Source organism: Oncorhynchus masou, chromosome 15, assembly GCF_036934945.1.
Source record: "Oncorhynchus masou masou isolate Uvic2021 chromosome 15, UVic_Omas_1.1, whole genome shotgun sequence".
NCBI lineage: Eukaryota > Metazoa > Chordata > Actinopteri > Salmoniformes > Salmonidae > Oncorhynchus > Oncorhynchus masou.
Window position 1 is genome coordinate 16,519,961 of NC_088226.1, and position 15,238 is coordinate 16,535,198.

General features: G+C 44.6%; 1 protein-coding gene across 1 annotated transcript in view; it reads left to right on the forward strand.

Annotated features, from left to right (window-relative positions):
• The first annotated feature begins 2,310 nt into the window (after positions 1-2,310).
• Positions 2,311-15,238, forward strand: part of LOC135555763 (rho GTPase-activating protein 23-like) — a 117,465-nt gene continuing 104,537 nt past the window's right edge. The window contains exon 1 of the mRNA XM_064988480.1: positions 2,311-2,710. Coding sequence (XP_064844552.1) covers positions 2,702-2,710 — 9 coding nt within the window. The 5' untranslated portion in view covers positions 2,311-2,701. The remainder of the gene's footprint in view (positions 2,711-15,238) is intronic.

Here is a 15,238-nt window from a genome sequence, read left to right on the forward strand (position 1 = left end):
AGATCAGCGTTTTATGTAAATAGCCCGAATTATAGGCCCATATAAAAACAATTGAGTTCAACCTTCACCACCTAGACAGGCCTAATGCAATATCCGAAGTATCCAGTAGGTGTCACGCTCTACTCAGATAATACATAACCTTACATCAAAGTCAATGTACTGTATTATTCCATAATAATACGGCGTCTGTTAGAGCCAATTAAAAACTGAGTATGTCAAAGAGGTCTAGGAAGACCAAAATTCATCTGCTCTGATGCCATATGTTTCTACTGTATTCCATCTATTGATTAGTGGTAACATTATGGCTTAATGGCATTGGTGCTTCTGTTTCACAATTTGAACACAATCATAACATTATTATAACTCTTGTTGAATATAGGCAATATTATCTTGGTTGTTGTAGCCCTAATTGTATCCATCTAATCAACAGATGATGACCATCACCCAACAGGACTGAGAGCACCTGAGTCTCTGGAATCTTCATCCCTACTTTTATACTAGGTCAATTAGTTTAATGACTGGATTATTGCATATTGAGGGAGTATAATACATTTCCATTTGATTACAATCTTGACTTTTTATGAGATTTTTTTCTGGATGGTTTGACCCCCTGCCTGCAGCACCCTTGTCTTCCTCCCAAACTACATTATCAGCTTTAAGCCCAATAAATACACTTTTTCCCCCTGGTGCCTCCCTCTACCTCCTTCAGCCAGTACTAAAGTTTCTCCCTGACATGTCCATGCCTAGCCAGTCCCTCTCTGTCAAATATTCTGCATTCCACCGCTGATAATATAATCTACTACTCTCACTGCAACAATACCCCTGCTGTTCTATCATAGAAAGGCTGTGGTTCACTCACTCACACACACACACACACACACACACACACACACACACACACACACACACACACACACACACACACACACACACACACACACACACACACACTTCTCAGTTCAAACAGGAATATTGGAATTACAAGAGATGCATTACTGACAATCCAGCCTTCCATACAAAGACAAATAACCAAGACCAATAAAAAGTAGTATCTATCACACGGTAACCCAGGCAGCATGTCACAGCTATGTTATGTGTCTGTTGAATCAGAATAAGCCAAAACAGGTGCTGTTTTGTTTTTCAGACGTGGACAGACCCCTGCTTACCAGATTAGCCCATGGTGTTTTGATGTGTAGGATGATTGAGTAGGCCATACATGTGTTTTATGCAGTGTTGTGGCTAATATACAACATGGAGCGTTTTTCCATACAAACTGATTGAATGATGGTATGTATGCATGGTATGATCACAATGGCCCCCATGGCATTTCTCCACTATGGCACCTGTAACCTCTCATAACTCTTTGAGAGAGAGAGGGGGAGAGAAGGGTGATGGGTGAGGGGTGGGGGAGACAGAGGGATATAGCAGCAAGGGGTAGAGGAGGAGGAAGTAATAATAGAATAGAGGAGAGGGAAGGGGGGGAGATAGAGAGAGCGGAGAAAGAAAAAGAAGTGGAGAAGAAAGGAGAGAGAGAGAGTTGTGTTTAAGTTTAGCCATAGCCTTCAGTGAGTTGTCCAGTTCCTGTAGTGGAGGGGAGGGAGTTTCCCTCAGTACAGGCTGAGAGAGGAGGGAAACTATAGAAGATGTGTTTGTCCTGACTGACTAAGAATGCCCGGGCCTCGTGTGTGTGTTTCCGTGTGTGTCTCTGTATTTACATGCTTGTGTATATTCACATGTACTGTAGGTAGATATAAACAATTGACCCATACTCCCTCTCACTTTCCCTGTCTGTGTGTGGCACTAAATATTTCTTCAAGTGAGGGAAGCACCATGAAAAACATGCATTCCTTAAAGGGGCACAGGGATCCCTATAGCCCTCCCCTGCTCTCCCCTTTCCCCCAATCACATTACCAGGACTATATGTTCCAACATGCTCCACCCTTGCAGGGGGTCATAAATCCTGCCAATGGTTTTGTACCAGGAGACCTCTGGTTGGTGTATTCTATGGCAACTGAGGTTTTCAGAGAGGCATTAGCTGGACAGCTGGCAGAGAGTCCCTCAGACCTCTACCGGGGGTCACATGGTCTGGCCCGACCAACCCCTTTCCTCACTCCTCTCTCACCCCCTCCTTCCTACTCTCTCATTTGCTCATTCTGGCTCTGTGTTGCTACAGCAAGAGGGGAGATGGGAAGGTGGGAAGTGGAGAGAAAGAGGAGGGAGTAAAGAGGAGGAGGGAGGAAAGAGGAGGAGGGGGCAGCAACAGAGGGGGAGTCGAGTCAAGTGAAGAGAGAAGAGAGAGAGAGAGAGAGAGAGAGAGAGAGCGGGAGTCATCTCTCTCTGTGTAATTCTGCTATCCGTGAGAGAGGTGAAGATTCCACACACGCCCAGTTTCCCCCCGCAGCTCCACGGAAACAAGCAGGAGAACGACAGAGGACAGGAAGAACAAGAGAGGAGCGACTGGCGGTATAAACACAGGCTGTCAGAGCTACAGAGAGGAGGGAGAAGGAGCGAGGTATAGACAGGGAGAATCATGCCTCTCCAGAGTGTCGCAGCCGCCCGCTGCTTGGCTGCCTTGCCTATTTGAGGAGAGGAGGATCCCAGTTGGGAATACTGAGCCAAGAACGCCGAAGGGAGCCAAGGAAACGCCGGTGATTCTGTACCATGAGCGGGAACAGGAGGAGGGAGGAGGCTCGCTGAAAACATGGACCAGGTGAGGAGAGGAAGAGAGGAGAAAGGAGGAGTAGAGGGACAGGGAAATGCCGCGTGGTATCTACGCACACCACAAACATACCTTACACACACTAAACACACAGTAGACGCTCTGATCCATTCATAACATCCACCACCCCACCTATTTCCCTCCCAGCACTCCCGGCCCCCGGGCAAAAATAAACAGCACAGCATGCTTCTTCTCCTCCACCGCTACTAACGTATCTGATCCCCCCCTGCTACTGCTGCCTGTCCCGGTCAGGCTGAGGGGCAGTGTGGTGCCGTACCTGGGGGAGGGAGCCATCGGGTGTGCCTGTCGTCAAACAGCCACCACCAGCAACCAGGCCTCTGGAGGGTTGACAATACCATTCAATACTATGTATTTTCTTCCAGATTTGTACTGTGATCAACAATGAGAGATGACTTGCTTTGGCAATGTAAACATATGTTTCCCATGCCAATAAAGCCCTTTGGACTGAATTGGAGGGAGAGAGACAGGGGTGTGGTTTAGCAGGCATATTTGATGATGAACCCTCTTAACCAGATCCCTCTGTAATTTGCACCGGGTCACATTATTAGTTAGAATGGAGGGGATTGCAACGCTAATCAGGGCTTTACTATGGTTGTGTGCTTCACTGTGTGTGTAACCCTAACCCATTGACTTTAAGAAGGGTGTCACGGTGAGGACGCCATGCAACAGGGCTCTCCGACGAGGATGCTCAGACAGAGAGGCGTTCAGAGTAGAAGGATAGATATGAGCAAACGCTCTGTCTGAGCTTTCCAACCAGGACCACAAGTTCCCTCACAAAAAGTGAATTCACCGGTTTGTACTTGTTTTCCTATGTTATCAGGACCCCCAAGTCCGAACAATTCACCCAAATGTCCTAAAAAGGTAGGAAAACAATCACTTTTTTGAAAAGTCAGGACTTTTTTCAGGTCCTGAATTTGCTCAAATGCTATTTAAAGCTTAAGGGTTACGTTTAGGGGTTAGGGAAAATATGATTTGTAATGGTCACACATTTTGACACACCAAAAAAATCCTACAATTTCACGAAAACAAAAGCTGTGTGTGTGGATCATGAGAGTGGGTCATTCATAGAAAAACAATTCTAGTAATTCTTTCTATGGGGTCGTCATGGTACAGTCATGCTCTGTGACGGTGTGTTTCTATCTGTGTCAGCGGCCCTATGACAGTTTGTATGCCATCAGCCTTATACGTGTCTGTGCATCACCTGTTCTACTCCAAGCGGATGTTGTGAGAATGAGACGTAAGGAGAAACCACTACAGTATTCTATAGGAGAGCATAATACAATGTGTGGCTGTGTAATTATTGGTGTCCAATGTCTCCATTTCAATGTTGCAAATGTCTAGATGTGTGTGCAAACATATATTTAAGAAATAAGGCCGGGGGGGGTGTTGTATATGGCCAATATACCACGGCGAAGAGCTGTTCTTAAGCACGACGCAATGAGGAGTGCCTGGATACAGTCCTTAGCCGTGTTATATTGGCCATATACCACAAACCTCAGAGGTGCCTTGTTGCTATTATAAACTGGTTACCAACGTAATCAGAGCAGTAAAAATACATGTTTTGTCATACCTGTGGTATACGGTCTGATATACCACGGCTTTCAGCCAATCAGCATTCAGGGCTCAAACCTCCCAGTTTATAAAAGTTCATAAATACATGTTTGTAGGGTACATGTCATATACACTGAGTGTACAAAACATTATCAACACTTGCTCTTTCCATGACCTAGACCAGGTGAACGCTATGAACCCTTTTTGATGTCCACTTGTTAAATCCATTTCAATCAGTGTAGATGAATGGGAGGAGACAGGTTAAAGAGGATTTTTAAGCCTTGAGACAATTGAGACATGGATTGTGTATGTGTGCCATTCAGAGGGTAAATGGGCAAGACAAAATATTTAAGTGCCTTTGAACAGGGTATGGTAGTAGGTGCCAGGCTCACCGGTTTGTGTCAAGAACTGCAACGCTGCTGGGAAGCATTGGAGTCCACACGACCCAGCATCCCTGTGCGACGCCTTTCAACGCCTTGTAGAGTCCATGCCCCGACGAATTGAGGCTGTTCTGAGGACGAACGGGGGGAGGGGTGCAACTCAATATTAGGAAGGTGTTCTTAATGTTTGGTACACTCAGTATTTATCTAGGCTAGATCTATGATACTATCTTTTCTGCTGGCATTCACACATTTTGTGGCATTTACATTAGCTGTCAACAGTTTTTATCCACGCCTTAATGACCTGAGAGTGGATGGAGCAGTAGAGATCAGGGAAAGGGCCATCTATGACCCCACCTTTACCTTGCCATCAGGTAGCCTCCATCACCGCATTAGGGCTTACAGTATAGTCACCTCATACACTTCTCTGGCCCTGTCTCTGTCCCTGTCCACTTGGGGCCTGTGCTTGGCTGAGGTTGATGAGACTGATGTTAGACTGGACTCTGTAGTCTGGTTGTATCTGATGTTAGACTGGACTCTTTAGTCTGGTTGTATCTGATTGTTAAGGTAATGTTTTATCAATGATAACTAATTATGTATACATTACAATCAGGACTGACTAATCAGAATACTATTATGTTACTGTATATGTACCAATCCGAATACTATTATGTTACTGTATATGTACTAATCAGAATACTATTATGTTGCTGTATATGTATGAGTTTTAATTCTTGATCCCTGTACTGAATATAATGTGTGTGAATGAATCAAGGATTAGAACAATGACGGTCTGTTCCTGGGTAGGAATGAATGAACGATATCTTCAGACTGGCTAGAATACTTATCTACACGAGAAGACCTTGGCTCGTAAATTATATTAAATTGGTAGTGAGACGGATGTGGGAAGGCTTGAGATACAGCCTTTGTACTGGAACGGAGATTGCACGGGTTGGTGCTGAAACTAATGATGTCATTTTCAGTTTATAACCTGTGGTAAACTGTATCGTATTCAGTACTCTCGTGAATAAAGGCTGCTATTTGACTTTAAGACCGGGCTATGTCCATTTCTATAAAATAAGGGTCATACAAATTCTTATGAATTGACAGTGTTTAATTTTAATTGGGAATTAAAACAGAGGAATTAAATTCCTGTAACAATTGGTCCTTCGAACCGGGATCTAAAATATCCCTCTCTGCCATCTGGAGGTCGTACGCCGGAAAAATCGTGCACGAGCGGGTCTGGTCCCGTTATTTAAGACCTGGCCCCTGAATTGAGGTTAAAAAACAGGCCGGTATACACCCCAGACGGCAGGTACGGTGACTAGATCCAACGAACAATGCTTTTCCCAGTCGGCGGCAAGGTTAGTAGCCTATATTCCCGATTCTGGGGGGATTTGAGTTCTTTGATTGATGTTCTAAAATTTTTAGAATTCGTCAATAATGGGAGCTTTGCTATTCCCACAGGGTTTTGTATGACCAACATACACTGGGTTTTGTATAACCGATATACCATGAGCAGCTGATGTTAGGCTGGACTCTGTAGTCTGGTTGTATCTGATGTTAGGCTGGACTTTGTAGTCTGGACTCTTTAGTCTGGTTGTATCTCATGTTAGGCTGGACTCTGTAGTCTGGTTGTATCTGATGTTAGGCTGGACTCTGTAGTCTGGTTGTATCTGATGTTAGGCTGGACTCTGTAGTCTGGTTGTATCTGATGTTAGACTGAACTCTGTCTCTGTTATATGTGTTGTCTGGCTGGAGGCAGCCCAGGGATGCAGCAAGACTATGACCTGAAAGAGTGATGAATGAGTAGGAAGAGAGGAGAGCTGTCTGGGAGACGGCAAGGAGCACAGGCACGAGTCCCTTCTCTTCTCTCCCCCAGACAGTGTATCCCCTGGTCATTGATTACCTCATACCCCATTCTACCCTCCTCTCCCGAGGTGGTGTGTGTGTGTAGTTGTAAACAACACGTTTTAGGGGGCTACTCCTCACACCCTCCTCAGGTCAGGGTGAATGATTCATAAGGACCACGGGGGGACAACTGCTCTGCATTTCAAATGGCACCCTAGTCCCTATATAGTGCACAACTTTTGACCCAAACCCGTTGGGCCCTGGTTAAAAGTAGTGCACTATAAAGGGAATAGGGTGCCATTTGGGATGCAACCATGGTGTACTTTCCATGCCCATCCTGTAAGTCTGCCAAGGTGACGCTAGCCCCCACTCTAGTAGAGGTGACATCATCACTGCCAGCCAGCATCCGTGTGTGTGCACACGCACGTATGTGTGTGCGTGCAAGAATCTGATTTAATTGTGTGTGTGTCTGCGTGTTCCATTTGTTAGCCTAGTTTCTCATTTCAGAGATTGGCCTGGGGCAATCACACAGTGTGCTTCTGTACTGTGTCCCACGCAGCAGAGGGAGCTTCTCGTTTTGGGGTCATACCACTGTACATGTTCAACAACAGAGCTTACTACTACAGTGTTTGCATCAGTGGCTGGGGGTAGGTTACACTACCACAGTGCAGCAAACAGGAAACAATACTATTTATAAGAGTCTGATCTGAGAAATGCTGACATGACATGGCTTTGGTGCAGAGCTCGGCTCTGATGTCATTGTCATGGATAGTCTGTTTTTTTTATGTTATTCAATTCTATGGAAATTATGTCAATTTTATTTCTACATTCTATTTGTACTTTGTGATGGGCTTTCTCTTCAGTTGCATGGGTGTGGACTCCTTGAGGTGACATTGGACATTAGAGTTTCCAGAGGAGTCATTTGATCTCGCCGATGGTTGTTTCTGCTTCAAAGTTGGGGAACACGTCTCCTGATGACATTGGACCCTTAAGAGAGGAGGAACATCTGAGACGCTGTTTGTCAGTATAAACAGCAGCATTATGGCAATGTAAACAAACATCAACATGTGTTTACTATAGAGATTTAGTGGAATGACATGTATGCAAAGTCACATTACTGTGGTCTCTCTGTTTCTCTCACACACACACATGTACACACACACACACACACACACACACACACACACACACACACACACACACACACACACACACACACACACACACACACACACACACACACACACACACACACACACACACACACACATTTCTATGAGTGAGTTATAAGGAGGGTGGTGGCCCATAGAGGGACAGGAAGAGGCTGGTTATATAAGGAGTGTGTGAGAACAGAGCAAGGACAGGCAGCGGTGAAGAGCTAGTGCAACACTCCTCCCTCCCCGCAGGAGGAGACCTATCTGTGTTTGTTTTTACCGGAGAGCAGAGGCCACACAGGCACTTTAGCGCATATGCATATCTCCTCGGTAAGTGGGTGTGTCTGTATGTACAGTGCCTTGCAAAAGTATTCCCCCATCCCCCTTGGTGTTTTTCCTACTTTGTTGCATTACAACCTGTAATTTAAATTGATTTTAATTTGGATTTCATGTAATGGACATATACACAAAATACAAAAAATAATAATAATAATTAAAAAAGGAAAAGTGGTGTGTGCATATGTATTCACCCCCTTTGCTATGAAGCCCTAAATAAGATCTGGTGCAACCAATTACCTTCAGAAGTCACATAATTAGTTAAATAAAGTCCACCTGTGTGTAATATGTGTCACATGATCTCAGTAAAATACACCTGTTCTGAAAGGCCACAGAGTCTGCAACATCACTAAGTTGTGGAGAGGAGAGGTACAGATCAGGCTTGGGTTATAAGAAAAAGATCAGAAACTTTGAACATCCCACGGAGCACCATTAAATCCATTATTAAAGGGCCCCCCACCAAAACTCATGGACCAGGCAAGGAGGACATTAATCACAAAGGCAACAAAGAGACCAAAGATAACCCTGAAGGAACTGCAAAGCTCCACAGCAGAGATTGGAATATCTGTCCATTGGACCACTTTAAGCTGTACACTCCACAAAGCTGGGCTTTACGGAAGAGTGGCCAGAAAAAAAACATTGCTTAAAGAAATAAATGAGCAAACACATTTGGTGTTCGCCAAAAGGCATGTGGGAGACTCCCCAAACATATGGAAGAAGGTACTCTGGTCAGATGAGACTAAAATTTATATTTTTGGTCATCAAGGAAAACGCTGAGTCTGGCGCAAACCCAACACCTCTCATTACCCCAAGAACACCATCATGCTGTGGGGATGTTTTTCATTGACGGGAACTGAGAAACTGGTCAGAATTGAAGGAATGATGGATGGCGCTAAATACAGGGAAATTCTTGAGGGAAACCTGTTTCAGAGATTTGAGACTGAGACGGAGGTTCACCTTCCAGCAGGACAATGACCCTAAGCAACACTCGAGTGGTTTAATAAGGGGAAACATTTAAATGTATTGGAATGGCCTAGTCAAAGCCCAGACCTCAATCCAATTGAGAATATGTGGTATGATTTAAAGATTGCTGTACACCAGTGGAACCCATCCACCTTGAAGGAGCTGGAGCAGTTTTGCCTTGAATAATGGGCAAAAATCACAGTGGTTAGATGTGCCAAGCTTATAGAGACATGCCCCAAGAGACTTGCAGCTGTAATTTCTGCAAAAGGTGGCTCTACAAAGTATTGACTTTGGGGTGGTGAATAGTTATGCACGCTCAAGTTTTCTGTTTTTTTTGTCTTATTTCTTGTTTGTTTCACAAAATAAATATTTTGCATCTTCAAAGTGGTAGGCATGTTGTGTAAATCAAATGATACAACTCCCCCCCCCCAAAAAAAACATCTATTTTAATTCAAGGTTGTATGCATGTGTCTAAAGTGTACTCTCTTTACTCTGCACGCTCTGCACTGAGAATGAGAACCCTGCCTGGGGGCACATGGCCGCACAGCCAGACCCACTGCAATGCACCATGGGTAGGGAGAACCAAGCAGGCAGGCCAATCAATAGTCATTTAGGGAGAACTTAGTGAACCCTGTGGGCTCTGATCAGCTCCGCTCCGGTCTGATCAGGGCTGTGGCTGTGCATGTCAATTCCAGCTCAACCTGCCCTCAGAGCTGGAGCTGGTTCATGCTGCTCGCAGGCTGGGTCAGGCTGGGGGGAGAGGTCAAAGGGGAAAGGTTACACTGGGTCTGGGGGAAATGGGGAGAGCATGGGCAAAAGACCAAGGGTTTCTGTGTAGTGCGCCTATAGAACGAATAATGCGAAATATATGTCTGCGTAGGTACACTACATGGCCAAAAGTATGTGATTATGTCTGCGTAGGTACACTACATTCCCTCCCGCCCCCTTTGCTGCTATAACAGCCTCCACTTTTATGCGAAGGCTTTCCATTAGATGTTGGAATATTGCGGCGGGAGTTGCATCCATTCACTCACAAGACCATTAGTGAGTTCGGGGACTGATGTTGGGCAATTAGGCGTTGCCCGTAGTTGGTGTTCTAATTCATCCCAAAAGTGTTCTATGGGGTTGAGGTCAGGGCTCTGTGTAGGCCAGTCAAGTTCTTCTACACCAATCTTGAAAAAACATTTCTGCATGTACCTCGCTTTGTGCATGGGGGTATTGTCATGCTGAAACAGGAAAGGGCGTTCCTCAAAGTTGGAAGCACAGAATCATCTAGAATGTCATTGTATGCTGTAGCGTTAAGATTTCCCTTCACTGGAACTAAGGGGCCTAGCCCGAACCATGGAAAACAGCCCAGATCATTATTCCGCCTCCACCAAACTTTACAGTTGACACTATGCATTGGAGCAGGTAGCGTTCTCCTGGCATCTGCCAAACCTAGATTTGTCCATCAGACAGCCAGATGGTGGGGCGTGATTCACCACTCTAGAGAATGCGTTTCCACTGCTCCAATGGTGGCGAGCTTTACACCCCTCCAGCCGACGCTTGGTATTGTGCATGTTGATCTTAGGCTTGTGTGCGGCTGCTCGGCCATGGAAACCCATTTCATGAAGCTCCCGAGGCAGTGTGGTGAGTGTTGCAACCGAGGACAGACGATGAACTGACTTGTTGGAAAGGTGGCATCCTATGTCAGTGAACTCTTCAGTAAGGCCTTTTTACTGCCAATGTTTGTCTATGGAGATTGCATGGCGGTGTGCTCGATTATATACATTTTTTATACACGGGTGTGGCTGAAATAGCCGAATCCACTCATTTGAAGGGGTGTCCACATACACACACACACGACCTGGTCAAAAGTATGTCTGTACAGTTGAAGTCAGAAGTTTACATATACTTAGGTTGGAGTCATTAATACTCGTTTTTCAACCACTCAACAAAATTCTTGTTAACAAACTATAGTTTTGGCAAGACGGTTAGGACATCTACTTTGTGTATGACACAAGTAATTTTTCCAACAATCGTTTACAGACAGATTATTTCACTTATAATTCACTGTATCACAATTCCAGTGGGTCAGAAGTTTACATACACTAAGTTGACTGTGCCTTTTAACAGCTTGGAAAATTCCAGAAAATTATGTCATGGCTTCAGTAGCTTCTGATCATTTGAGTCAATTGGAGGTGTACCTGTGGATGTATTTCAAGGCCTACCTTCAAACTCAGTGCCTCTTTGCTTGACATCATGGGAAGATCAAAAGTAATCAGCCAAGACCCCAGAAAAACATTTCTAGACCTCCACAAGTCTGGTTCATCCTTGGGAGCAATTTCCAAACACCTGAAGGTACCACATTCATCTGTACAAACAATAGCACGCAAGTATCATACCGCTCAGGAAGGAGACGCGTTCTGTCTCCTAGGGATGAACGTACTTTGGTGTGAAAAGTGCAAATCAATCCCAGAACAACATCAAAGGACCTTGTGAAGATGATGGAGGAAACAGGTACAAAAGTATCTATATCCATAGTAAAACAAGTCCTATATCGACATAACCTGAAAGGCCGCTCAGCAAGGAAGAAGCCACTGCAAAACCGCCACAAAACTAGCCAGACTATGGTTTGCAACTGCACATGGGGACAAAGATCATAGTTTTTGGAGAAATGTCCTCTGGTCTGATTAAGCAAAAATAGAACTGTTTGGCCATAATGACCATCGTTATGTTTGGAGCAAAAGAGGGAGGCTTGCAAGCCAAAGAACACCATCCCAACCGTGAAGCATGGGGGTGGCAGCATCATGTTGTGGGGGTGCTTTGCTGCAGGAGGGACTGGTGCACTTCACAAAATAGATGGCATCATGAGGGAGGAAAATTATGTGGATATATTGCAGCAACATCTCAAGACATCGGTCAGGAAGTTAAAGCTTGGTCGCAAATGGGTCTTCCAAATGGACAATGACCTCAAGCATACTTCCAAAGTTGTGGCAAAATGGCTTAAGGACAACAAAGTCAAGGTATTGGAGTGGCCATCACAAAGCCCTGACCTCAATCCCATAGAAAATTTGTGGGCAGAACTGAAAGAGCGTGTGCGAGCAAGGAGGCCTACAAACCTGACTCAGTTTCACCAGCTCTGTTAGGAGGAATGGGCCAAAATTCACCCAACTTATTGTGGGAAGCGTGTGGAAGGCAACCCAAAACATTTGACCCAAGTTAAACAATTGAAAGGCAATGCTACCAAATACTAATTGAGAGTATGTAAACTTCTGAACCACTGGGAATGTGATGAAAGAAATAAAGGCTGAAATAAATAATTATATTATTATAATAACTATTATTCTGGCATTTCATAGTCTTAAAATAAAGTGGTGATCCTAACTGACCTAAGACAGGGAATTTTTACTAGGATTAAATGTCAGGAATTGTGAAAAACTGAGTTTAAATATATTTGGCTAAGGTGTATGTAAATGTCCGACTTCAACTGTATGTATGTATGTATGTATGTACAGTGGGGCAAAAAGGTATTTAGTCAGCCACCAATTGTGCAAGTTCTCCCACTTAAAAAGATGAGCGTTGCTTGTAATTTTCATCATAGGTACACTTCAACTATGACAGACAGAATGAGAAAAAAAATACAGAAAATCACATTGTAGGATTTTTAATGAATTTAATTGCAAATTATGGTGGAAAATAAGTATTTGGTCACCTAAAAACAAGCAAGATTTCTGGCCCGCACAAACCTGTAACTTCTTCTTTAAGAGGCTCCTCTGTCCTCCACTTGTTACCTGTATTAATGGCACCTGTTTGAACTTGTTATCTGTATAAAAGACACCTGTTCACAACCTCAAACAGTCACACTCCAAACTCCACTATGGCCAAGACCAAAGAGCTGTCAAAGGACACCAGAATCAAAATTGTAGACCTTCACCATGCTGGGAAGACTGAATTTGCAATAGGTAAGCAGCTTGGTTTGAAGAAATCAACTGTGGGAGCAATTACTAGGAAATGGAAGACATACAAGACCACTGATAATCTCCCTTGATCTGGGGCTCCACGCAAGATCTCACCCCGTGGGGTCAAAATGATCATATGAATGGTGAGCAGAAATCCCAGAACCATACGGGGGGACCTAGTGAATGACCTGTAGAGAGCTGGGACCAAAGTAACAAAGCCTACCATCAGTAACACACTACGCTGCCAGGGACTCAAATCCTGCAGTGCCAGACTTGTCCCCCTGCTTAAGCCAGTACATGTCCAGGCCCGTCTGAAGTTTGCTAGAGAGCATTTGGATGATCCAGAAGAAGATTGGGAGAATGTCATATGGTCAGATGAAACCAAAAGAGAACTTTTTGGTTAAAACTCAACTTGTCGTGTTTGGAGGACAAAGAATGCTGAGTTGCATCCAAAGAACACCATACCTACTGTGAAGCATGGGGGTGGAAACATCATGCTTTAGGGCTGTTTTTTTGCAAAGGGACCAGAACGACTGACCCGTGTAAAGGAAAGAATGAATGGGGCCATGTATCGTGAGATTTTGAGTGAAAACCTCCTTCCATCAGCAAGGGCATTGAAGATGAAACGTGGCTGGGTCTTTCAGCATGACAATGATCCCAAACACACCGCCCGGGCAACGAAGGAGGGGCTTCATAAGAAGCATTTCAAGGTCCTGGAGTGGCCTAGCCAGTCTCCAGATCTCAACCCCATAGAAAATCTTTGGAGGGAGTTGAAAGTCTGTGTTGCCCAGCAACAGCCCCAAAACATCACTGCTTTAGAGGAGATCTGCATGGAGGAATGGGCCAAAATACCAGCAACAGTGTGTGAAAATCTTGTGAAAACTTACAGAAAATGTTTTACCTCTGTCATTGCCAACAAAGGGTATATAACAAAGTATAAACAAAGTATAACAAAGAGATAAACTTTTGTTATTGACCAAATACTTATTTTCCACCATAATTTGCAAATAAATTCATTAAAAATCCTACAATGTGATTTTCTGGATTTTTTTTCTCTCATTTTGTCTGTCATAGTTGAAGTGTACCTATGATGGACATTACAGGCCTCTCTCATCTTTTTAAGTATGAGAACTTGCACAATTGGTGGCTGACTAAATAGTTTTTGCCCTACTGTATGTATGTATGTGTGCGTGTGTGTGTGTGTGTGTGTGTGTGTGTGTGTGTGTGTGTGTGTGTGTGTGTGTGTGTGTGTGTGTGTGTGTGTGTGTGTGTGTGTGTGTGTGTGTGTGTGTGTGTATGTATGTATGTATGCATGAGCCAGTTGCAGACACTCCTAATATGTCCTGTACATACTGTATGTCCTATATAGAGCCTCAGTCTTGTTTATAAGATGGTGTGGGTCTTCATACATTACATTCCATGTAAGTACAGAGATAGAGAATGGGGCTAGGGTGTTCTATCCTGGCCCCTGTACTGTTATTGCTGTGCCACTGTGGATATACTAAGGCGGCGTCCCAAATGCCACCCTATTCTCTACATAGTGGAATACTTTTGACCAGGGTCCTTCAGGCTCTGGTCAAAAGTAGTGCCCTATATAGGAAATAGGGTGCCATTTGGGATGCACTTGGCTCTGTGTTTACTCCTCTGTCTGTACACCACTCCCTGGAGGCCTGCTCTTAGACACAAGGTGACATGCGTGTGTGTGTGTGTGTGTGTGTGTGTGTGTGTGTGTCCCTGTGTGTGTGTGTGTGTGTGTGTGTCTCTGTGTGTGTGTGTCCGTCCCTGTGTGTGTGTGTCCCTGTGTGTGTGTGTGTCCCTGTGTGTGTGTGTGTCCCTGTGTGTGTGTGTGTGTGTGTGTGTGTGTGTGTGTGTGTGTGTGTGTGTGTGTGTGTGTGTGTGTGTGTGTGTGTGTGTGTGTGTGTGTGTGTGTGTCTGTGTCCGTCCGTGCGTGTGCGTGCGTGCCTGTCTTTATGTGTGCTGTGGCTCTCTGCCAAAGTTATCTGGCAGATTGTTTTGTCTGTTTCCCATAGATGGAATGCAGTCAGCTTGGACCTCGGCGTTCGGAGTGAAAGGGGTGAGATTGAGGGAGAGAAGACAAGAGTGGGTAGTTATAAAAAGATAATAAGAGAGAGCGAAAGAATGAAAGGGAGAGAGAGCAAGATAAAGGGAGGGAATGAGTGTGTGTGTTCCACGGTGGAACAGGTGGTCTAATCTACAGACAGCTCTACCAGGCACCCCCTGTCCCTCCTCACCCACCCTCCAATCTCTGCAGTTTTAATAATTTCTCACTTCTCCTTTTGGGCCATAGAGAGAGATAAGCGC